Source organism: Hemiscyllium ocellatum, chromosome 38 (genome assembly GCF_020745735.1).
Source record: "Hemiscyllium ocellatum isolate sHemOce1 chromosome 38, sHemOce1.pat.X.cur, whole genome shotgun sequence".
In the NCBI taxonomy this organism is placed as follows: Eukaryota; Metazoa; Chordata; class Chondrichthyes; order Orectolobiformes; family Hemiscylliidae; genus Hemiscyllium; species Hemiscyllium ocellatum.
The window spans coordinates 34484386-34509590 of record NC_083438.1 but is presented as its reverse complement, the minus strand read 5'-3'; the positions used below and the strand labels follow the sequence as shown (position 1 = coordinate 34509590).

The following is a 25205-nucleotide window of genomic DNA, read 5'->3' as shown; positions in this document are numbered from 1 at the left end:
GTGCAGGTTAGGGTGGATTGGCCATGCTAAATTGTCCCATAGTGCCCAGGGATGTGCAGGTTCGGGTGGATTGGCCATGGGAAATTGTCCCATAGTGCCCAGGGATGTGCAGGTTAGGGTGGATTGGCCATGCTAAATTGTCCCATAGTGCCCAGGGATGTGCAGGTTAGGGTGGATTGGCCATGCTAAATTGTCCCATAGTGCCCAGGGATGTGCAGGTTCGGGTGGATTGGCCATGGGAAATTGTCCCATAGTGCCCTGGGATGTGCAGGTTAGGGTGGATTGGCCATGCTAAATTGTCCCATAGTGCCCAGGGATGTGCAGGTTAGGGTGGATTGGCCATGCTAAGTTGTCCCATAGTGCCCAGGGATGTGCAGGTTAGGGTGGCTTGGCCATGCTAAATTGTCCCATAGTGCCCTGGGATGTGCAGGTTAGGGTGGATTGGCCATGCTAAATTGTCCCATAGTGCCCAGGGATGTGCAGGTTAGGGTGGATTGGCCATGCTAAGTTGTCCCATACTGCCCAGGGATGTGCAGGTTAGGGTGGATTGGCCATGGGAAATTGTCCCATAGTGCCCAGGGATGTGCAGGTTGAGGTGGATTGGTTACGTGAAATTGTCCCGTAGTGTCCAGGGATGTGCAGGTTAGGGTGGATTGGCTATGCTAAATTGTCCCATAGTGCCCAGGGATGTGCAGGTTCGGGTGGATTGGCCGTGCTAAATTGTCCCATAGTGCCCAGGGATGTGCAGGTTAGGGTGGATTGGCCGTGCTAAATTGTCCCATAGTGCCCAGGGATGGGCAGGTTAGGGTGGATTGGCCATGGGAAATTGTCCCATAGTGCCCTGGGATGTGCAGGTTAGGGTGGATAGGCCATGGGAAATTGTCCCATAGTGCCCAGGGATGTGCAGGTTAGGGTGGATTGGTCATGGGAAATTGTCCCATAGTGCCCAGGGATGTGCAGGTTAGGGTGGAGTGGCCATGGGAAATTGTCCCATAGTGCCCAGGGATGTGCAGGTTAGGGTGGATTGGTCATGGGAAATTGTCCCATAGTGCCCAGGGATGTGCAGGTTAGGGTGGATTGGCCGTGCTAAATTGTCCCATAGTGCCCAGGGATGTGCAGGTTAGGGTGGATTGGCCGTGCTAAATTGTCCCATAGTGCCCAGGGATGTGCAGGTTAGGGTGGATTGGCCATGGGAAATTGTCCCATAGTGCCCAGGGATGTGCAGGTTAGGGTGGCTTGGCCATGCTAAATTGTCCCATACTGCCCAGGGATCTGCAGGTTAGGGTGGATTGGCCATGCTAAATTGTCCCATGCTGCCTAGGGATGTGCAGGTTAGGGTGGATTGGCCATGGGAAATTGTCCCATTGTGCCCAGGGATGTGCAGGCTGAGGTGGATTGGTTATGGGAAATTGTCCCGTAGTGTCCAGGGATGTGCAGGTTAGGGTGGATTGGCCATGCTAAATTGTCCCATAGTGCCCAGGGATGTGCAGGTTAGGGTGGATTGGCTGTGCTAAATTGTCCCATAGTGCCCAGGGATGTGCAGGTTAGGGTGGATTGGTCATGGGAAATTGTCCCATAGTGCCCAGGGATGTGCAGGTTAGGGTGGATTGGCCATGCTAAAATGTCCAATAGTGCCCAGGGATGTGCAGGTTAGGGTGGATTGGCCATGGGAAATTGTCCCATAGTGTCCAGGGATGTGCAGGTTAGGGTGGATTGGCCATGCTAAATTGTCCCATAGTGTCCAGGGATGTGCAGGTTAGGGTGGATTGGCCATGCTAAATTGTCCCATAGTGCCCAGGGATGTGCAGGTTAGGGTGGGTTGGCCATGCTGAATTGTCCCATAGTGCCCAGGGATGTGCAGGTTAGGGTGGATTGGCCATGCTAAATTGTCCCATAGTGCCCAGAGATGTGCAGGTTAGGGTGGATTGGCCATGCTAAATTGTCCCATAGTGCCCAGGGATGTACAGGTTAGTGTGGATTGGCCATGCTAAATTGTCCCATAGTGCCCAGGGATGTGCAGGTTAGGGTGGATTGGCCATGCTAAATTGTCCCATAGTGCCCAGGGATGTGCAGGTTAGGGTGGATTGGCCATGCTAAATTGTCCCATAGTGCCCAGGGATGTGCAGGTTAGGGTGGATTGGCCATGCTAAATTGTCCCATAGTGCCCAGAGATGTGCAGGTTAGCGTGGATTGGCCATGCTAAATTGTCCCATAGTGCCCAGGGATGTACAGGTTAGGGTGGATTGGCCATGCTAAATTGTCCCATAGTGCCCAGAGATGTGCGGTTAGGGTGGATTGGCCATGCTAAATTGTCCCATAGTGCCCAGGGATGTGCAGGTTAGGGTGGATTGGCCATGCTAAATTGTCCCATAGTGCCCAGGGATGTGCAGGTTAGGGTGGATTGGCCATGCTAAATTGTCCCATAGTGCCCAGGGATGTGCAGGTTAGGGTGGATTGGCCATGGGAAATTGTCCCATAGTGCCCTGGGATGTGCAGGTTAGGGTGGATTGGCCATGCTAAATTGTCCCATAGTGCCCAGGGATGTGCAGGTTAGGGTGGATTGGCCATGCTAAGTTGTCCCATAGTGCCCAGGGATGTGCAGGTTAGGGTGGCTTGGCCATGCTAAATTGTCCCATAGTGCCCTGGGATGTGCAGGTTAGGGTGGATTGGCCATGCTAAATTGTCCCATAGTGCCCAGGGATGTGCAGGTTAGGGTGGATTGGCCATGCTAAGTTGTCCCATACTGCCCAGGGATGTGCAGGTTAGGGTGGATTGGCCATGGGAAATTGTCCCATAGTGCCCAGGGATGTGCAGGTTGAGGTGGATTGGTTATGTGAAATTGTCCCGTAGTGTCCAGGGATGTGCAGGTTAGGGTGGATTGGCCATGCTAAATTGTCCCATAGTGCCCAGGGATGTGCAGGTTAGGGTGGATTGGCCGTGCTAAATTGTCCCATAGTGCCCAGGGATGTGCAGGTTAGGGTGGATTGGCCGTGCTAAATTGTCCCAGAGTGCCCAGGGATGGGCAGGTTAGGGTGGATTGGCCATGGGAAATTGTCCCATAGTGCCCTGGGATGTGCAGGTTAGGGTGGATAGGCCATGGGAAATTGTCCCATAGTGCCCAGGGATGTGCAGGTTAGGGTGGATTGGTCATGGGAAATTGTCCCATAGTGCCCAGGGATGTGCAGGTTAGGGTGGAGTGGCCATGGGAAATTGTCCCATAGTGCCCAGGGATGTGCAGGTTAGGGTGGATTGGTCATGGGAAATTGTCCCATAGTGCCCAGGGATGTGCAGGTTAGGGTGGATTGGCCGTGCTAAATTGTCCCATAGTGCCCAGGGATGTGCAGGTTAGGGTGGATTGGCCGTGCTAAATTGTCCCATAGTGCCCAGGGATGTGCAGGTTAGGGTGGATTGGCCATGGGAAATTGTCCCATAGTGCCCAGGGATGTGCAGGTTAGGGTGGCTTGGCCATGCTAAATTGTCCCATACTGCCCAGGGATCTGCAGGTTAGGGTGGATTGGCCATGCTAAATTGTCCCATACTGCCCAGGGATGTGCAGGTTAGGGTGGATTGGCCATGGGAAATTGTCCCATTGTGCCCAGGGATGTGCAGGCTGAGGTGGATTTGCCCAGAGATGTGCAGGTTAGGGTGGATTGGCCATGCTAAATTGTCCCATAGTGCCCAGGGATGTACAGGTTAGGGTGGATTGGCCATGCTAAATTGTCCCATAGTGCCCAGAGATGTGCAGGTTAGGGTGGATTGGCCATGCTAAATTGTCCCATAGTGCCCAGGGATGTGCAGGTTAGGGTGGATTGGCCATGCTAAATTGTCCCATAGTGCCCAGGGATGTGCAGGTTAGGGTGGATTGGCCATGCTAAATTGTCCCATAGTGCCCAGGGATGTGCAGGTTAGGGTGGATTGGCCGTGCTAAATTGTCCCATAGTGCCCAGGGATGTGCAGGTTAGGGTGGATTGGCCGTGCTAAATTGTCCCATAGTGCCCAGGGATGTGCAGGTTCGGGTGGATTGGCCATGGGAAATTGTCCCATAGTGCCCTGGGATGTGCAGGTTAGGGTGGATTGGCCATGCTAAATTGTCCCATAGTGCCCAGGGATGTGCAGGTTAGGGTGGATTGGCCATGCTAAGTTGTCCCATAGTGCCCAGGGATGTGCAGGTTAGGGTGGCTTGGCCATGCTAAATTGTCCCATAGTGCCCTGGGATGTGCAGGTTAGGGTGGATTGGCCATGCTAAATTGTCCCATAGTGCCCAGGGATGTGCAGGTTAGGGTGGATTGGCCATGCTAAGTTGTCCCATACTGCCCAGGGATGTGCAGGTTAGGGTGGATTGGCCATGGGAAATTGTCCCATAGTGCCCAGGGATGTGCAGGTTGAGGTGGATTGGTTATGTGAAATTGTCCCGTAGTGTCCAGGGATGTGCAGGTTAGGGTGGATTGGCTATGCTAAATTGTCCCATAGTGCCCAGGGATGTGCAGGTTAGGGTGGATTGGCCGTGCTAAATTGTCCCATAGTGCCCAGGGATGTGCAGGTTAGGGTGGATTGGCCGTGCTAAATTGTCCCATAGTGCCCAGGGATGGGCAGGTTAGGGTGGATTGGCCATGGGAAATTGTCCCATAGTGCCCTGGGATGTGCAGGTTAGGGTGGATAGGCCATGGGAAATTGTCCCATAGTGCCCAGGGATGTGCAGGTTAGGGTGGATTGGTCATGGGAAATTGTCCCATAGTGCCCAGGGATGTGCAGGTTAGGGTGGAGTGGCCATGGGAAATTGTCCCATAGTGCCCAGGGATGTGCAGGTTAGGGTGGATTGGTCATGGGAAATTGTCCCATAGTGCCCAGGGATGTGCAGGTTAGGGTGGATTGGCCGTGCTAAATTGTCCCATAGTGCCCAGGGATGTGCAGGTTAGGGTGGATTGGCCGTGCTAAATTGTCCCATAGTGCCCAGGGATGTGCAGGTTAGGGTGGATTGGCCATGGGAAATTGTCCCATAGTGCCCAGGGATGTGCAGGTTAGGGTGGCTTGGCCATGCTAAATTGTCCCATACTGCCCAGGGATCTGCAGGTTAGGGTGGATTGGCCATGCTAAATTGTCCCATACTGCCCAGGGATGTGCAGGTTAGGGTGGATTGGCCATGGGAAATTGTCCCATTGTGCCCAGGGATGTGCAGGCTGAGGTGGATTGGTTATGGGAAATTGTCCCGTAGTGTCCAGGGATGTGCAGGTTAGGGTGGATTGGCCATGCTAAATTGTCCCATAGTGCCCAGGGATGTGCAGGTTAGGGTGGATTGGCTGTGCTAAATTGTCCCATAGTGCCCAGGGATGTGCAGGTTAGGGTGGATTGGTCATGGGAAATTGTCCCATAGTGCCCTGGGATGTGCAGGTTAGGGTGGATTGGCCATGGGAAATTGTCCCATAGTGCCCAGGGATGTGCAGGTTAGGGTGGATTGGTCATGGGAAATTGTCCCATAGTGCCCAGGGATGTGCAGGTTAGGGTGGATTGGCCATGGGAAATTGTCCCATAGTGCCCAGGGATGTGAAGGTAAGGGTGGATTGGTCATGGGAAATTGTCCCATAGTGCCCAGGGATGTGCAGGTTAGGGTGGATTGGCCGTGCTAAATTGTCCCATAGTGCCCAGGGATGTGCAGGTTAGGGTGGATTGGCCGTGCTAAATTGTCCCATAGTGCCCAGGAATGTGCAGGTTAGGGTGGATTGGCCATGCTAAATTGTCCCAGAGTGCCCAGGGATGTGCAGGTTAGGGTGGATTGGCCATGGGAAATTGTCCCATCGTGCCCGGGGATGTGCAGGTTAGGGTGGATTGGCCATGGGAAATTGTCCCATAGTGCCCAGGGATGTGCAGGTTGAGGTGGATTGGTCATGGGAAATTGTCCCATAGTGCCCAGGGATGTGCAGGTTAGGGTGGATTGGCCATGGGAAATTGTCCCATAGTGCCCAGGGATGTGCAGGTTAGGGTGGATTGGTCATGGGAAATTGTCCCATAGTGCCCAGGGATGTGCAGGTTAGGGTGGATTGGCCGTGCTAAATTGTCCCATAGTGCCCAGGGATGTGCAGGTTAGGGTGGATTGGCCATGCTAAATTGTCCCATACTGCCCAGGGATGTGCAGGTTAGGGTGGATTGGCCATGGGAAATTGTCCCATAGTGTCCAGGGATGTGCAGGTTAGGGTGGATTGGCCATGCTAAATTGTCCCATACTGCCCAGGGATGTGCAGGTTAGGGTGGAGTGGCCATGGGAAATTGTCCCATAGTGCCCAGGGATGTGCAGGTTAGGGTGGATTGGTCATGGGAAATTGTCCCATAGTGCCCAGGGATGTGCAGGTTAGGGTGGATTGGCCGTGCTAAATTGTCCCATAGTGCCCAGGGATGTGCAGGTTAGGGTGGATTGGCCGTGCTAAATTGTCCCATAGTGCCCAGGGATGTGCAGGTTAGGGTGGATTGGCCATGGGAAATTGTCCCATAGTGCCCAGGGATGTGCAGGTTAGGGTGGCTTGGCCATGCTAAATTGTCCCATACTGCCCAGGGATCTGCAGGTTAGGGTGGATTGGCCATGCTAAATTGTCCCATACTGCCCAGGGATGTGCAGGTTAGGGTGGATTGGCCATGGGAAATTGTCCCATTGTGCCCAGGGATGTGCAGGCTGAGGTGGATTGGTTATGGGAAATTGTCCCATAGTGCCCAGAGATGTGCAGGTTAGGGTGGATTGGCCATGCTAAATTGTCCCATAGTGCCCAGGGATGTACAGGTTAGGGTGGATTGGCCATGCTAAATTGTCCCATAGTGCCCAGAGATGTGCAGGTTAGGGTGGATTGGCCATGCTAAATTGTCCCATAGTGCCCAGGGATGTGCAGGTTAGGGTGGATTGGCCATGCTAAATTGTCCCATAGTGCCCAGGGATGTGCAGGTTAGGGTGGATTGGCCATGCTAAATTGTCCCATAGTGCCCAGGGATGTGCAGGTTAGGGTGGATTGGCCGTGCTAAATTGTCCCATAGTGCCCAGGGATGTGCAGGTTAGGGTGGATTGGCCGTGCTAAATTGTCCCATAGTGCCCAGGGATGTGCAGGTTCGGGTGGATTGGCCATGGGAAATTGTCCCATAGTGCCCTGGGATGTGCAGGTTAGGGTGGATTGGCCATGCTAAATTGTCCCATAGTGCCCAGGGATGTGCAGGTTAGGGTGGATTGGCCATGCTAAGTTGTCCCATAGTGCCCAGGGATGTGCAGGTTAGGGTGGCTTGGCCATGCTAAATTGTCCCATAGTGCCCTGGGATGTGCAGGTTAGGGTGGATTGGCCATGCTAAATTGTCCCATAGTGCCCAGGGATGTGCAGGTTAGGGTGGATTGGCCATGCTAAGTTGTCCCATACTGCCCAGGGATGTGCAGGTTAGGGTGGATTGGCCATGGGAAATTGTCCCATAGTGCCCAGGGATGTGCAGGTTGAGGTGGATTGGTTATGTGAAATTGTCCCGTAGTGTCCAGGGATGTGCAGGTTAGGGTGGATTGGCTATGCTAAATTGTCCCATAGTGCCCAGGGATGTGCAGGTTAGGGTGGATTGGCCGTGCTAAATTGTCCCATAGTGCCCAGGGATGTGCAGGTTAGGGTGGATTGGCCGTGCTAAATTGTCCCATAGTGCCCAGGGATGGGCAGGTTAGGGTGGATTGGCCATGGGAAATTGTCCCATAGTGCCCTGGGATGTGCAGGTTAGGGTGGATAGGCCATGGGAAATTGTCCCATAGTGCCCAGGGATGTGCAGGTTAGGGTGGATTGGTCATGGGAAATTGTCCCATAGTGCCCAGGGATGTGCAGGTTAGGGTGGAGTTGCCATGGGAAATTGTCCCATAGTGCCCAGGGATGTGCAGGTTAGGGTGGATTGGTCATGGGAAATTGTCCCATAGTGCCCAGGGATGTGCAGGTTAGGGTGGATTGGCCGTGCTAAATTGTCCCATAGTGCCCAGGGATGTGCAGGTTAGGGTGGATTGGCCGTGCTAAATTGTCCCATAGTGCCCAGGGATGTGCAGGTTAGGGTGGATTGGCCATGGGAAATTGTCCCATAGTGCCCAGGGATGTGCAGGTTAGGGTGGCTTGGCCATGCTAAATTGTCCCATACTGCCCAGGGATCTGCAGGTTAGGGTGGATTGGCCATGCTAAATTGTCCCATACTGCCCAGGGATGTGCAGGTTAGGGTGGATTGGCCATGGGAAATTGTCCCATTGTGCCCAGGGATGTGCAGGCTGAGGTGGATTGGTTATGGGAAATTGTCCCGTAGTGTCCAGGGATGTGCAGGTTAGGGTGGATTGGCCATGCTAAATTGTCCCATAGTGCCCAGGGATGTGCAGGTTAGGGTGGATTGGCTGTGCTAAATTGTCCCATAGTGCCCAGGGATGTGCAGGTTAGGGTGGATTGGTCATGGGAAATTGTCCCATAGTGCCCTGGGATGTGCAGGTTAGGGTGGATTGGCCATGGGAAATTGTCCCATAGTGCCCAGGGATGTGCAGGTTAGGGTGGATTGGTCACGGGAAATTGTCCCATAGTGCCCAGGGATGTGCAGGTTAGGGTGGATTGGCCATGGGAAATTGTCCCATAGTGCCCAGGGATGTGAAGGTAAGGGTGGATTGGTCATGGGAAATTGTCCCATAGTGCCCAGGGATGTGCAGGTTAGGGTGGATTGGCCGTGCTAAATTGTCCCATAGTGCCCAGGGATGTGCAGGTTAGGGTGGATTGGCCGTGCTAAATTGTCCCATAGTGCCCAGGAATGTGCAGGTTAGGGTGGATTGGCCATGCTAAATTGTCCCAGAGTGCCCAGGGATGTGCAGGTTAGGGTGGATTGGCCATGGGAAATTGTCCCATCGTGCCCGGGGATGTGCAGGTTAGGGTGGATTGGCCATGGGAAATTGTCCCATAGTGCCCAGGGATGTGCAGGTTGAGGTGGATTGGTCATGGGAAATTGTCCCATAGTGCCCAGGGATGTGCAGGTTAGGGTGGATTGGCCATGGGAAATTGTCCCATAGTGCCCAGGGATGTGCAGGTTAGGGTGGATTGGTCATGGGAAATTGTCCCATAGTGCCCAGGGATGTGCAGGTTAGGGTGGATTGGCCGTGCTAAATTGTCCCATAGTGCCCAGGGATGTGCAGGTTAGGGTGGATTGGCCATGCTAAATTGTCCCATACTGCCCAGGGATGTGCAGGTTAGGGTGGATTGGCCATGGGAAATTGTCCCATAGTGTCCAGGGATGTGCAGGTTAGGGTGGATTGGCCATGCTAAATTGTCCCATAGTGCCCAGGGATGTGCAGGTTAGGGTGGATTGGCCGTGCTAAATTGTCCCATAGTGCCCAGGGATGTGCAGGTTAGGGTGGATTGGCTGTGCTAAATTGTCCCATAGTGCCCAGGGATGTGCAGGTTAGGGTGGATTGGCCATGGGAAATTGTCCCATAGTGCCCAGGGATGTGCAGGTTAGGGTGGATTGGCCGTGCTAAATTGTCCCATAGTGCCCAGGGATGTGCAGGTTAGGGTGGATTGGCCGTGCTAAATTGTCCCATAGTGCCCAGGGATGTGCAGGTTAGGGTGGATTGGCCATGCTAAATTGTCCCAGAGTGCCCAGGGATGTGCAGGTTAGGGTGGATTGGCCATGGGAAATTGTCCCATCGTGCCCGGGGATGTGCAGGTTAGGGTGGATTGGCCATGGAAAATTGTCCCATAGTGCCCAGGGATGTGCAGGTTGAGGTGGATTGGTCATGGGAAATTGTCCCATAGTGCCCAGGGATGTGCAGGTTAGGGTGGATTGGCCGTGCTAAATTGTCCCATAGTGCCCAGGGATGTGCAGGTTAGGGTGGATTGGCCATGGGAAATTGTCCCATAGTGCCCTGGGATGTGCAGGTTAGGGTGGATTGGCCATGGGAAATTGTCCCATAGTGCCCAGGGATGTGCAGGTTAGGGTGGATTGGTCATGGGAAATTGTCCCATAGTGCCCAGGGATGTGCAGGTTAGGGTGGATTGGCCATGCTAAATTGTCCCATAGTGCCCAGGGATGTGCAGGTTAGGGTGGATTGGCCGTGCTAAATTGTCCCATAGTGCCCAGGGATGTGCAGGTTAGGGTGGATTGGCCATGCTAAATTGTCCCATAGTGCCCAGGGATGTGCAGGTTAGGGTGGATTGGCCGTGCTAAATTGTCCCATAGTGCCCAGGGATGTGCAGGTTAGGGTGGATTGGCCGTGCTAAATTGTCCCATAGTGCCCAGGGATGTGCAGGTTAGGGTGGATTGGCCATGCTAAATTGTCCCATAGTGCCCAGGGATGTGCAGGTTAGGGTGGGTTGGCCATGCTAAATTGTCCCATAGTGCCCAGGGATGTGCAGGTTAGGGTGGATTGGCCATGCTAAATTGTCCCATAGTGCCCAGAGATGTGCAGGTTAGGGTGGATTGGCCATGCTAAATTGTCCCATAGTGCCCAGGGATGTACAGGTTAGTGTGGATTGGCCATGCTAAATTGTCCCATAGTGCCCAGGGATGTGCAGGTTAGGGTGGATTGGCCATGCTAAATTGTCCCATAGTGCCCAGGGATGTGCAGGTTAGGGTGGATTGGCCATGCTAAATTGTCCCATAGTGCCCAGGGATGTGCAGGTTAGGGTGGATTGGCCATGCTAAATTGTCCCATAGTGCCCAGAGATGTGCAGGTTAGGGTGGATTGGCCATGCTAAATTGTCCCATAGTGCCCAGGGATGTACAGGTTAGGGTGGATTGGCCATGCTAAATTGTCCCATAGTGCCCAGAGATGTGCAGGTTAGCGTGGATTGGCCATGCTAAATTGTCCCATAGTGCCCAGGGATGTACAGGTTAGGGTGGATTGGCCATGCTAAATTGTCCCATAGTGCCCAGAGATGTGCGGGTTAGGGTGGATTGGCCATGCTAAATTGTCCCATAGTGCCCAGGGATGTGCAGGTTAGGGTGGATTGGCCATGCTAAATTGTCCCATAGTGCCCAGGGATGTGCAGGTTAGGGTGGATTGGCCATGCTAAATTGTCCCATAGTGCCCAGGGATGTGCAGGTTAGGGTGGATTGGCCGTGCTAAATTGTCCCATAGTGCCCAGGGATGTGCAGGTTAGGGTGGATTGGCCGTGCTAAATTGTCCCATAGTGCCCAGGGATGTGCAGGTTCGGGTGGATTGGCCATGGGAAATTGTCCCATAGTGCCCTGGGATGTGCAGGTTAGGGTGGATTGGCCATGCTAAATTGTCCCATAGTGCCCAGGGATGTGCAGGTTAGGGTGGATTGGCCATGCTAAGTTGTCCCATAGTGCCCAGGGATGTGCAGGTTAGGGTGGCTTGGCCATGCTAAATTGTCCCATAGTGCCCTGGGATGTGCAGGTTAGGGTGGATTGGCCATGCTAAATTGTCCCATAGTGCCCAGGGATGTGCAGGTTAGGGTGGATTGGCCATGCTAAGTTGTCCCATACTGCCCAGGGATGTGCAGGTTAGGGTGGATTGGCCATGGGAAATTGTCCCATAGTGCCCAGGGATGTGCAGGTTGAGGTGGATTGGTTATGTGAAATTGTCCCGTAGTGTCCAGGGATGTGCAGGTTAGGGTGGATTGGCTATGCTAAATTGTCCCATAGTGCCCAGGGATGTGCAGGTTAGGGTGGATTGGCCGTGCTAAATTGTCCCATAGTGCCCAGGGATGTGCAGGTTAGGGTGGATTGGCCGTGCTAAATTGTCCCATAGTGCCCAGGGATGGGCAGGTTAGGGTGGATTGGCCATGGGAAATTGTCCCATAGTGCCCTGGGATGTGCAGGTTAGGGTGGATTGGCCATGGGAAATTGTCCCATAGTGCCCAGGGATGTGCAGGTTAGGGTGGATTGGTCATGGGAAATTGTCCCATAGTGCCCAGGGATGTGCAGGTTAGGGTGGAGTGGCCATGGGAAATTGTCCCATAGTGCCCAGGGATGTGCAGGTTAGGGTGGATTGGTCATGGGAAATTGTCCCATAGTGCCCAGGGATGTGCAGGTTAGGGTGGATTGGCCGTGCTAAATTGTCCCATAGTGCCCAGGGATGTGCAGGTTAGGGTGGATTGGCCGTGCTAAATTGTCCCATAGTGCCCAGGAATGTGCAGGTTAGGGTGGATTGGCCATGGGAAATTGTCCCATCGTGCCCGGGGATGTGCAGGTTAGGGTGGATTGGCCATGGGAAATTGTCCCATAGTGCCCAGGGATGTGCAGGTTGAGGTGGATTGGTCATGGGAAATTGTCCCATAGTGCCCAGGGATGTGCAGGTTAGGGTGGATTGGCCATGGGAAATTGTCCCATAGTGCCCAGGGATGTGCAGGTTAGGGTGGATTGGTCATGGGAAATTGTCCCATAGTGCCCAGGGATGTGCAGGTTAGGGTGGATTGGCCGTGCTAAATTGTCCCATAGTGCCCAGGGATGTGCAGGTTAGGGTGGATTGGCCATGCTAAATTGTCCCATACTGCCCAGGGATGTGCAGGTTAGGGTGGATTGGCCATGGGAAATTGTCCCATAGTGTCCAGGGATGTGCAGGTTAGGGTGGATTGGCCATGCTAAATTGTCCCATAGTGCCCAGGGATGTGCAGGTTAGGGTGGATTGGCCGTGCTAAATTGTCCCATAGTGCCCAGGGATGTGCAGGTTAGGGTGGATTGGCTGTGCTAAATTGTCCCATAGTGCCCAGGGATGTGCAGGTTAGGGTGGATTGGCCATGGGAAATTGTCCCATAGTGCCCAGGGATGTGCAGGTTAGGGTGGATTGGCCGTGCTAAATTGTCCCATAGTGCCCAGGGATGTGCAGGTTAGGGTGGATTGGCCGTGCTAAATTGTCCCATAGTGCCCAGGGATGTGCAGGTTAGGGTGGATTGGCCATGCTAAATTGTCCCAGAGTGCCCAGGGATGTGCAGGTTAGGGTGGATTGGCCATGGGAAATTGTCCCATCGTGCCCGGGGATGTGCAGGTTAGGGTGGATTGGCCATGGGAAATTGTCCCATAGTGCCCAGGGATGTGCAGGTTGAGGTGGATTGGTCATGGGAAATTGTCCCATAGTGCCCAGGGATGTGCAGGTTAGGGTGGATTGGCCGTGCTAAATTGTCCCATAGTGCCCAGGGATGTGCAGGTTAGGGTGGATTGGCCATGGGAAATTGTCCCATAGTGCCCAGGGATGTGCAGGTTAGGGTGGATTGGCCATGGGAAATTGTCCCATAGTGCCCAGGGATGTGCAGGTTAGGGTGGATTGGTCATGGGAAATTGTCCCATAGTGCCCAGGGATGTGCAGGTTAGGGTGGATTGGCCATGCTAAATTGTCCCATAGTGCCCAGGGATGTGCAGGTTAGGGTGGATTGGCCGTGCTAAATTGTCCCATAGTGCCCAGGGATGTGCAGGTTAGGGTGGATTGGCCATGCTAAATTGTCCCATAGTGCCCAGGGATGTGCAGGTTAGGGTGGATTGGCCGTGCTAAATTGTCCCATAGTGCCCAGGGATGTGCAGGTTAGGGTGGATTGGCCGTGCTAAATTGTCCCATAGTGCCCAGGGATGTGCAGGTTAGGGTGGATTGGCCATGCTAAATTGTCCCATAGTGCCCAGGGATGTGCAGGTTAGGGTGGGTTGGCCATGCTGAATTGTCCCATAGTGCCCAGGGATGTGCAGGTTAGGGTGGATTGGCCATGCTAAATTGTCCCATAGTGCCCAGAGATGTGCAGGTTAGGGTGGATTGGCCATGCTAAATTGTCCCATAGTGCCCAGGGATGTACAGGTTAGTGTGGATTGGCCATGCTAAATTGTCCCATAGTGCCCAGGGATGTGCAGGTTAGGGTGGATTGGCCATGCTAAATTGTCCCATAGTGCCCAGGGATGTGCAGGTTAGGGTGGATTGGCCATGCTAAATTGTCCCATAGTGCCCAGGGATGTGCAGGTTAGGGTGGATTGGCCATGGGAAATTGTCCCATAGTGCCCAGGGATGTGCAGGTTGAGGTGGATTGGTTATGTGAAATTGTCCCGTAGTGTCCAGGGATGTGCAGGTTAGGGTGGATTGGCTATGCTAAATTGTCCCATAGTGCCCAGGGATGTGCAGGTTAGGGTGGATTGGCCGTGCTAAATTGTCCCATAGTGCCCAGGGATGTGCAGGTTAGGGTGGATTGGCCGTGCTAAATTGTCCCATAGTGCCCAGGGATGGGCAGGTTAGGGTGGATTGGCCATGGGAAATTGTCCCATAGTGCCCTGGGATGTGCAGGTTAGGGTGGATAGGCCATGGGAAATTGTCCCATAGTGCCCAGGGATGTGCAGGTTAGGGTGGATTGGTCATGGGAAATTGTCCCATAGTGCCCAGGGATGTGCAGGTTAGGGTGGAGTGGCCATGGGAAATTGTCCCATAGTGCCCAGGGATGTGCAGGTTAGGGTGGATTGGTCATGGGAAATTGTCCCATAGTGCCCAGGGATGTGCAGGTTAGGGTGGATTGGCCGTGCTAAATTGTCCCATAGTGCCCAGGGATGTGCAGGTTAGGGTGGATTGGCCGTGCTAAATTGTCCCATAGTGCCCAGGAATGTGCAGGTTAGGGTGGATTGGCCATGGGAAATTGTCCCATCGTGCCCGGGGATGTGCAGGTTAGGGTGGATTGGCCATGGGAAATTGTCCCATAGTGCCCAGGGATGTGCAGGTTGAGGTGGATTGGTCATGGGAAATTGTCCCATAGTGCCCAGGGATGTGCAGGTTAGGGTGGATTGGCCATGGGAAATTGTCCCATAGTGCCCAGGGATGTGCAGGTTAGGGTGGATTGGTCATGGGAAATTGTCCCATAGTGCCCAGGGATGTGCAGGTTAGGGTGGATTGGCCGTGCTAAATTGTCCCATAGTGCCCAGGGATGTGCAGGTTAGGGTGGATTGGCCATGCTAAATTGTCCCATACTGCCCAGGGATGTGCAGGTTAGGGTGGATTGGCCATGGGAAATTGTCCCATAGTGTCCAGGGATGTGCAGGTTAGGGTGGATTGGCCATGCTAAATTGTCCCATAGTGCCCAGGGATGTGCAGGTTAGGGTGGATTGGCCGTGCTAAATTGTCCCATAGTGCCCAGGGATGTGCAGGTTAGGGTGGATTGGCTGTGCTAAATTGTCCCATAGTGCCCAGGGATGTGCAGGTTAGGGTGGATTGGCCATGGGAAATTGTCCCATAGTGCCCAGGGATGTGCAGGTTAGGGTGGATTGGCCGTGCTAAATTGTCCCATAGTGCCCAGGGATGTGCAGGTTAGGGTGGATTGGCCGTGCTAAATTGTCCCATAGTGCCCAGGGATGTGCAGGTTAGGGTGGATTGGCCATGCTAAATTGTCCCAGAGTGCCCAGGGATGTGCAGGTTAGGGTGGATTGGCCATGGGAAATTGTCCCATCGTGCCCGGGGATGTGCAGGTTAGGGTGGATTGGCCATGGGAAATTGTCCCATAGTGCCCAGGGATGTGCAGGTTGAGGTGGATTGGTCATGGGAAATTGTCCCATAGTGCCCAGGGATGTGCAGGTTAGGGTGGATTGGCCGTGCTAAATTGTCCCATAGTGCCCAGGGATGTGCAGGTTAGGGTGGATTGGCCATGGGAAATTGTCCCATAGTGCCCAGGGATGTGCAGGTTAGGGTGGATTGGCCATGGGAAATTGTCCCATAGTGCCCAGGGATGTGCAGGTTAGGGTGGATTGGTCATGGGAAATTGTCCCATAGTGCCCAGGGATGTGCAGGTTAGGGTGGATTGGCCATGCTAAATTGTCCCATAGTGCCCAGGGATGTGCAGGTTAGGGTGGATTGGCCGTGCTAAATTGTCCCATAGTGCCCAGGGATGTGCAGGTTAGGGTGGATTGGCCATGCTAAATTGTCCCATAGTGCCCAGGGATGTGCAGGTTAGGGTGGATTGGCCGTGCTAAATTGTCCCATAGTGCCCAGGGATGTGCAGGTTAGGGTGGATTGGCCGTGCTAAATTGTCCCATAGTGCCCAGGGATGTGCAGGTTAGGGTGGATTGGCCATGCTAAATTGTCCCATAGTGCCCAGGGATGTGCAGGTTAGGGTGGGTTGGCCATGCTGAATTGTCCCATAGTGCCCAGGGATGTGCAGGTTAGGGTGGATTGGCCATGCTAAATTGTCCCATAGTGCCCAGAGATGTGCAGGTTAGGGTGGATTGGCCATGCTAAATTGTCCCATAGTGCCCAGGGATGTACAGGTTAGTGTGGATTGGCCATGCTAAATTGTCCCATAGTGCCCAGGGATGTGCAGGTTAGGGTGGATTGGCCATGCTAAATTGTCCCATAGTGCCCAGGGATGTGCAGGTTAGGGTGGATTGGCCATGCTAAATTGTCCCATAGTGCCCAGGGATGTGCAGGTTAGGGTGGATTGGCCATGCTAAATTGTCCCATAGTGCCCAGAGATGTGCAGGTTAGGGTGGATTGGCCATGCTAAATTGTCCCATAGTGCCCAGGGATGTACAGGTTAGGGTGGATTGGCCATGCTAAATTGTCCCATAGTGCCCAGAGATGTGCAGGTTAGGGTGGATTGGCCATGCTAAATTGTCCCATAGTGCCCAGGGATGTGCAGGTTAGGGTGGATTGGCCATGCTAAATTGTCCCATAGTGCCCAGGGATGTGCAGGTTAGGGTGGATTGGCCATGCTAAATTGTCCCATAGTGCCCAGGGATGTGCAGGTTAGGGTGGATTGGCCGTGCTAAATTGTCCCATAGTGCCCAGGGATGTGCAGGTTCGGGTGGATTGGCCATGGGAAATTGTCCCATAGTGCCCTGGGATGTGCAGGTTAGGGTGGATTGGCCATGCTAAATTGTCCCATAGTGCCCAGGGATGTGCAGGTTAGGGTGGATTGGCCATGCTAAGTTGTCCCATAGTGCCCAGGGATGTGCAGGTTAGGGTGGATTGGCCATGCTAAGTTGTCCCATACTGCCCAGGGATGTGCAGGTTAGGGTGGATTGGCCATGGGAAATTGTCCCATAGTGCCCAGGGATGTGCAGGTTGAGGTGGATTGGTTATGTGAAATTGTCCCGTAGTGTCCAGGGATGTGCAGGTTAGGGTGGATTGGCTATGCTAAATTGTCCCATAGTGCCCAGGGATGTGCAGGTTAGGGTGGATTGGCCGTGCTAAATTGTCCCATAGTGCCCAGGGATGTGCAGGTTAGGGTGGATTGGCCGTGCTAAATTGTCCCATAGTGCCCAGGGATGGGCAGGTTAGGGTGGATTGGCCATGGGAAATTGTCCCATAGTGCCCTGGGATGTGCAGGTTAGGGTGGATAGGCCATGGGAAATTGTCCCATAGTGCCCAGGGATGTGCAGGTTAGGGTGGAGTGGCCATGGGAAATTGTCCCATAGTGCCCAGGGATGTGCAGGTTAGGGTGGATTGGTCATGGGAAATTGTCCCATAGTGCCCAGGGATGTGCAGGTTAGGGTGGATTGGCCGTGCTAAATTGTCCCATAGTGCCCAGGGATGTGCAGGTTAGGGTGGATTGGCCGTGCTAAATTGTCCCATAGTGCCCAGGGATGTGCAGGTTAGGGTGGATTGGCCATGGGAAATTGTCCCATAGTGCCCAGGGATGTGCAGGTTAGGGTGGCTTGGCCATGCTAAATTGTCCCATACTGCCCAGGGATCTGCAGGTTAGGGTGGATTGGCCATGCTAAATTGTTCCATACTGCCTAGGGATGTGCAGGTTAGGGTGGATTGGCCATGGGAAATTGTCCCATTGTGCCCAGGGATGTGCAGGCTGAGGTGGATTGGTTATGGGAAATTGTCCCGTAGTGTCCAGGGATGTGCAGGTTAGGGTGGATTGGCCATGCTAAATTGTCCCATAGTGCCCAGGGATGTGCAGGTTAGGGTGGATTGGCTGTGCTAAATTGTCCCATAGTGCCCAGGGATGTGCAGGTTAGGGTGGATTGGTCATGGGAAATTGTCCCATAGTGCCCAGGGATGTGCAGGTTAGGGTGGATTGGCCATGCTAAAATGTCCAATAGTGCCCAGGGATGTGCAGGTTAGGGTGGATTGGCCATGGGAAATTGTCCCATAGTGTCCAGGGATGTGCAGGTTAGGGTGGATTGGCCATGCTAAATTGTCCCATAGTGACCAGGGATGTGCAGGTTAGGGTGGATTGGCCATGCTAAATTGTCCCATAGTGCCCAGGGATGTGCAGGTTAGGGTGGGTTGGCCATGCTGAATTGTCCCATAGTGCCCAGGGATGTGCAGGTTAGGGTGGATTGGCCATGCTAAATTGTCCCATAGTGCCCAGAGATGTGCAGGTTAGGGTGGATTGGCCATGCTAAATTGTCCCATAGTGCCCAGGGATGTGCAGGTTAGGGTGGATTGGCCATGCTAAATTGTCCCATAGTGCCCAGAGATGTGCAGGTTAGCGTGGATTGGCCATGCTAAATTGTCCCATAGTGCCCAGGGATGTACAGGTTAGGGTGGATTGGCCATGCTAAATTGTCCCATAGTGCCCAGAGATGTGCGGGTTAGGGTGGATTGGCCATGCTAAATTGTCCCATAGTGCCCAGGGATGTGCAGGTTAGGGTGGATTGGCCATGCTAAATTGTCCCATAGTGCCCAGGGATGTGCAGGTTAGGGTGGATTGGCCATGCTAAATTGTCCCATAGTGCCCAGGGATGTGCAGGTTAGGGTGGATTGGCCATGCTAAATTGTCCCATAGTGCCCAGAGATGTGCAGGTTAGGGTGGATTGGCCATGCTAAATTGTCCCATAGTGCCCAGGGATGTACAGGTTAGTGTGGATTGGCCATGCTAAATTGTCCCATAGTGCCCAGGGATGTGCAGGTTAGGGTGGATTGGCCATGCTAAATTGTCCCATAGTGCCCAGGGATGTGCAGGTTAGGGTGGATTGGTCATGGGAAATTGTCCCATAGTGCCCAGGGATGTGCAGGTTAGGGTGGAGTGGCCATGGGAAATTGTCCCATAGTGCCCAGGGATGTGCAGGTTAGGGTGGATTGGTCATGGGAAATTGTCCCATAGTGCCCAGGGATGTGCAGGTTAGGGTGGATTGGCCGTGCTAAATTGTCCCATAGTGCCCAGGGATGTGCAGGTTAGGGTGGATTGGCCGTGCTAAATTGTCCCATAGTGCCCAGGGATGTGCAGGTTAGGGTGGATTGGCCATGGGAAATTGTCCCATAGTGCCCAGGGATGTGCAGGTTAGGGTGGCTTGGCCATGCTAAATTGTCCCATACTGCCCAGGGATCTGCAGGTTAGGGTGGATTGGCCATGCTAAATTGTCCCATACTGCCCAGGGATGTGCAGGTTAGGGTGGATTGGCCATGCTAAATTGTCCCATAGTGCCCAGGGATGTGCAGGTTAGGGTGGATTGGTCATGGGAAATTGTCCCATAGTGCCCAGGGATGTTCAGGTTAGGGTGGAGTGGCCATGGGAAATTGTCCCATAGTGCCCAGGGATGTGCAGGTTAGGGTGGATTGGTCATGGGAAATTGTCCCATAGTGCCCAGGGATGTGCAGGTTAGGGTGGATTGGCCATGGGAAATTGTCCCATTGTGCCCAGGGATGTGCAGGCTGAGGTGGATTGGTTATGGGAAATTGTCCCATAGTGCCCAGAGATGTGCAGGTTAGGGTGGATTGGCCATGCTAAATTGTCCCATAGTGCCCAGGGATGTACAGGTTAGGGTGGATTGGCCATGCTAAATTGTCCCATAGTGCCCAGGGATGTGCAGGTTAGGGTGGATTGGCCATGCTAAATTGTCCCATAGTGCCCAGGGATGTGCAGGTTAGGGTGGATTGGCCATGCTAAATTGTCCCATAGTGCCCAGGGATGTGCAGGTTAGGGTGGATTGGCCGTGCTAAATTGTCCCATAGTGCCCAGGGATGTGCAGGTTAGGGTGGATTGGCCGTGCTAAATTGTCCCATAGTGCCCAGGGATGTGCAGGTTCGGGTGGATTGCCAATGGGAAATTGTCCCATAGTGCCCTGGGATGTGCAGGTTAGGGTGGATTGGCCATGCTAAATTGTCCCATAGTGCCCAGGGATGTGCAGGTTAGGGTGGATTGGCCATGCTAAGTTGTCCCATAGTGCCCAGGGATGTGCAGGTTAGGGTGGCTTGGCCATGCTAAATTGTCCCATAGTGCCCTGGGATGTGCAGGTTAGGGTGGATTGGCCATGCTAAATTGTCCCATAGTGCCCAGGGATGTGCAGGTTAGGGTGGATTGGCCATGCTAAGTTGTCCCATACTGCCCAGGGATGTGCAGGTTAGGGTGGATTGGCCATGGGAAATTGTCCCGTAGTGTCCAGGGATGTGCAGGTTAGGGTGGATTGGCCGTGCTAAATTGTCCCATAGTGCCCAGGGATGTGCAGGTTAGGGTGGATTGGCCGTGCTAAATTGTCCCATAGTGCCCAGGGATGGGCAGGTTAGGGTGGATTGGCCATGGGAAATTGTCCCATAGTGCCCTGGGATGTGCAGGTTAGGGTGGATAGGCCATGGGAAATTGTCCCATAGTGCCCAGGGATGTGCAGGTTAGGGTGGATTGGTCATGGGAAATTGTCCCATAGTGCCCAGGGATGTGCAGGTTAGGGTGGATTGGCCATGGGAAATTGTCCCATAGTGCCCAGGGATGTGCAGGTTAGGGTGGATTGGCCATGCTAAATTGTCCCATAGTGCCCAGGGATGTGCAGGTTAGGGTGGATTGGCCATGCTAAATTGTCCCATAGTGCCCAGGGATGTGCAGGTTAGGGTGGATTGGCCATGCTAAATTGTCCCATAGTGCCCAGGGATGTGCAGGTTAGGGTGGAGTGGCCGTGGGTCTGGGTGGATTAACCCTGGGCGGGCTGATGTGGCCGTGTTGGGTCGAAGTGCCCATTTCCACACTGTCGGGATTGGCTTGTAACGTTTCAGGGGAGGGTGCAGTTGAGAAACCGATCTGCCATGACTGAATGCTGGAGCAGATTCGATGGGCCGAATGGCCGAATTTCTGCTCCTATGAATACGGACGTATCTGGCGATTCATAGAACATAGAACATAGAACATGGAAGGATACAGCGCAGTACAGGCCCTTCGGCGCTCGATGTTGCGCCGACCGAATCCTACCTAACCTATACTAGCCCAATAACTTCCAAATGCCTATCCAATGCCCGCTTAAATGACCATAAAGAGGGAGAGTCCACCACTGCTACGGGCAGGGCATTCCATGAACTCACAACCCGCTGTGTAAAGAATCTACCCCTAACATCTGTCCTATACCTACCACCCCTTAATTTAAAGCTATGTCCCCTAGTAACACCTGACTCCATTAGCGGTAAAAGGTTCTCAGTGTCGACCCTATCTAAACCCCTAATCATCTTATACACCTCTATCAGATCTCCCCTAAACCTTCTCTTCTCCAATGAGAACAGCCCCAAGTGCCTCAGCCTTTCCTCATAAGATTTTCCTACCATTCCAGGCAACATCCTGGTAAACCTCCTCTGCACTCGTTCCAATGCCTCCACATCCTTCCTATAGTATGGCGACCAAAACTGCACACAATACTCCAGATGAGGCCGCACCAGAGTCTTATACAACTGCAACATGACCTCAGGACTCCGGAACTCAATTCCTCTGCCAATAAAGCCAGTACACCATATGCCTTCCTCACAGCACTATTTACCTGGGTGGCAACTTTCAGAGATCTGTGTACATAGACACCAAGATCCCTCTGCTCATCCACACTACCAAGTAGCCTACCATTAGCCCAGTAATCCATCATCTTGTTCACTCCATCTGTGTACAGCAACCTCCCACCCACCAGCCCCAACACAAAGAGAGTCCCGCTGAAGGGTGGACTGACTGTGAGCCAGAAGTCAGCTATTTTCATGGCCTTCCCGTCCGTGTCTCCTCGCTTGGCGTAATCCACCAGCTGCAAAAACAAGGCAGGAGGGTCAAAAATCACCGGCAGATACTCTCTCCCTCTCCCCACCCAGCCCCACTCTGTCCCAGCACAATCCCCAACACCGATCCCACTCACCATCACCTCCCCCCCCCCCCACACACACCGGAGCATTCACGGGATGTGGGGCCGAATAGGCCAGTGTCCTCACTCACTCAGCCTCAGGGAGGGTGGGAACACTCGAGGAGCTGAGCGTCCCCTCCTCACAGCGACAGGTGGTGAAGGGACAGAATCACACAGGTAGCCATTCTGCCCGTCAGGTCTGGACCAGCCCCTCAGAGACGTCTCTCCAGCGACTGCATCACCCACAATCCAGAAAATCTGTTCGGATTCCCTTCCACGTGCCGCACTCTGATCACCCACCCGTGTGTTCCCGGTGACAGCATCGAACCCAGAGGTTACATTCTCATCAATCGTGACAGTCACCAGTTCATGAACTTCTCCAGCCTCTCCCTATCTCTGTAACCCCCTCAGACCCTACACCCCCTCCCTATCTCTGTAACCCCCCTCCAGCCCCTACACCCCCTCCCTATCTCTGTAACCCCCTCCAGTCCCTACACCCCCTCCCTATCTCTGTAACCCCCTCCAGCCCCTACACCCCCTCCCTATCTCTGTAACCTCCCCAAGTCCCAGTCTCTTGAGCATCCCCTGATTCCCATCGATCTGCCATTAGAGGCTGTGCCTTCAGCCACCTCGAGCCCCCAGCTCTGAACTGACCTCCTTAAACCCTTCCATCTCTCTTGTCCCCCCCCTTTTGAATCAGTCTCTGCTTTGATCACTTCTGGTCATTTGTGCTGAACTCTGGTTCAGTCATTGCTCCTGATGAAGGGCTCTGGCCCGAAACGTCGATTCTCCTGTTCCTTGGATGCTGCCTGACCTGCTGTGCTTTAACCAGCAACACATTTGCAGCTCTGATCTCCAGCATCTGCAGACCTCACTTTTTACCCGAAGATTTTAACCTACTGCGAATCCTCTTGCAAGGATGCCTTCCTTGAAGAAGCTCTCTTCCTCCCTCTACAAGGATTTCAGTGAGTCCCTCTCTCACTGCACCCCCCAGGTCATCCCCTCTGCACAGCCCCTAAGTCCCTCCTCCCTACCTTTTATCTTAGCCTGCCTGGCACACTCTCTCTCATTCCTGATGAAGGGCTCTGGCCCGAAACGTCGAATTTCCTGTTCCTTGGATGCTGCCTAACCTGCTGTGCTTTTCCAGCAACACATTTTCAGCTGTGAATCACCCAGGGACATTCTCCCACAGAGAGAGTTACTTATATCTTAGAGGGGGGAGGGGGAGGAGGAGGGAGGGGGAGGAGGAGGGAGGGGGAGGGGGAGGGAGGGGGAGGGGGAGGGAGGGGGAGGGGGAGGAGGAGGCAGGGGGAGGGGGAGGGGGAGGGGGAGGGGGAGGGGGAGGGGGAGGGAGGGGGAGGAGGGTGAAGAAGGAGGAGAACCCCGCAGCTGTCCGTGTGACAGAGCAGAGAACCCTGTGAAGAGAGTGGGGCGGACGGTGAGTGCGGATGGAGTTACCTTCTCCGCGTACGGCTTCATCTCATCAGCGCGGGCCAGGGTGGTCTCGATCCTCTCGAACCGGACTAACGCAGTCACCAGGTTCCGTAACATCTCCAGGCGGGACCTGGGCCCCAGCCCCATCCGGCGGTAAACCTTCCCATGACTGATCCTCAGGGCAGCGGTCAGGTACATCACTGCGGCAGCTGGAGGCTCTGGGGGGGGGGGGAACAACAACAACACAGGGGTCAGCAACCGGGGGGAGAGATGGGGGGGGTCAGGGGGAGAGAGAAGGGGGTCAGGGGAGAGAGAGATGGGGGGGTCAGGGGGAGAGATGGGGGGGGTCAGGGGGAGAGATGGGGGGGGTCAGGGGGAGAGATGGGGGGGGTCAGGGGGAGAGATGGGGGGGGTCAGGGGGAGAGATGGGGGGGGTCAGGGGGAGAGATGGGGGGGGTCAGGGGGAGAGATGGGGGGGTCAGGGGGAGAGATGGGGGGGGTCAGGGGGAGAGATGGGGGGGTCAGGGGGAGAGATGGGGGGGGTCAGGGGGAGAGATGGGGGGGTCAGGGGGAGAGATGGGGGGGTCAGGGGGAGAGATGGGGGGGTCAGGGGGAGAGATGGGGGGGTCAGGGGGAGAGATGGGGGGGGTCAGGGGGAGATGGGGGGGTCAGGGGGAGAGATGGGGGGTCAGGGGGAGAGAGGAGGGGGTCAGGGGGAGAGATGGGGGGGGTCAGGGGGAGAGATGGGGGGGTCAGGGGGAGGGGGGGGTCAGGGGGGGGGGGGGGGTCAGGGGTCAGTCGGTGATGCTCACCCCCGCCTCTGATTGGTTGAGAATTAACTGTAACTGTGGCCCCGGGGGTTTCCCGCCTTTTTCTCTCGATGTTAAACGCGGCTCCGTCTCTCCCTCACGGAGCCGCCATCTTGTCCCGGTGTCCCCCGGCCCCGGCTCCGGGCGGAACCACCGCCCCGCAACAAACGTTCCGGCCCCGGAGCCGCTCACTCACAGACCCCGCCCCCATCGGAACCAGACCCCGCCCCCTCCCCAGACCCCGCCCCATTCCCCCAGACCCCGCCCCCTCCCCAGACCCCGCCCCATTCCCCCAGACCCCGCACCCTCCACCAGACCCCGCCCCCATCGGAACCAGACCCCCGCCCCCTCCCCAGACCCCGCCCCATTCCCCAGACCCCGCCCCCTCCCCAGACCCCGCCCCATTCCCCCAGACCCCGCACCCTCCACCAGACCCCGCCCCCATCGGAACCAGACCCCGCCCCCTCCCCAGACCCCGCCCCATTCCCCCAGACCCCGCCCATTCCCCAGACCCCGCCCCATTCCCCCAGACCCCGCCCCCTCCCCAGACCCCGCCCCATTCCCCAGACCCCGCCCCCTCCACCAGACCCCGCCCCCATCGGAACCAGACTCCGCCCCCCCCATCCTGACCCCCCTCTCCCAGACCCCTCACCCCCATCCTGACCCCCACATCCTCCCACTGCCCCTACACCCCCACCCTAATCACTGCCGCCTCCCTCACACCCCAACCCATCCCACCCAAACCTCTCCCCCCCTCCCCCCCAGACTCCACCCGCCCCTCCTGCTATCAGACAGATGAAGGGCCCTCCTATATTATGATCTCTCTCTGCCCCCCCTCTCTGTTGCTGTAACACTACCCTCTGCCCTATTACCCTGCCGTACTCATGGAAGGGACGGTTTGTCAGGTCAGGAAAGAAACGTTTCACTGTCTTTCAGGACAATGCAGCAAGAATAAAAAAATCAAATCAAAATCAAGACCTGTTGATCGTTAATCTTCTG

At 54.8% G+C, this 25205-nt stretch overlaps 1 protein-coding gene across 1 annotated transcript in view; it reads right to left on the bottom strand.

Moving 5' to 3' along the window:
* The window catches only part of mrpl17 (mitochondrial ribosomal protein L17), a 51150-nt gene extending 26776 nt beyond the window's left edge, over nucleotides 1–24374 (bottom strand). The window contains exons 1-3 of the mRNA XM_060852588.1: nucleotides 24210–24374; nucleotides 23422–23615; nucleotides 21802–21870 (exon numbers count right to left, since the gene is read on the bottom strand). Of these exons, the coding sequence (XP_060708571.1) occupies nucleotides 21802–21870; nucleotides 23422–23595 (243 nt within the window). The 5' untranslated portion in view covers nucleotides 23596–23615; nucleotides 24210–24374. The remainder of the gene's footprint in view (nucleotides 1–21801; nucleotides 21871–23421; nucleotides 23616–24209) is intronic.
* Nucleotides 24375–25205: the final 831 nt, after the last annotated feature.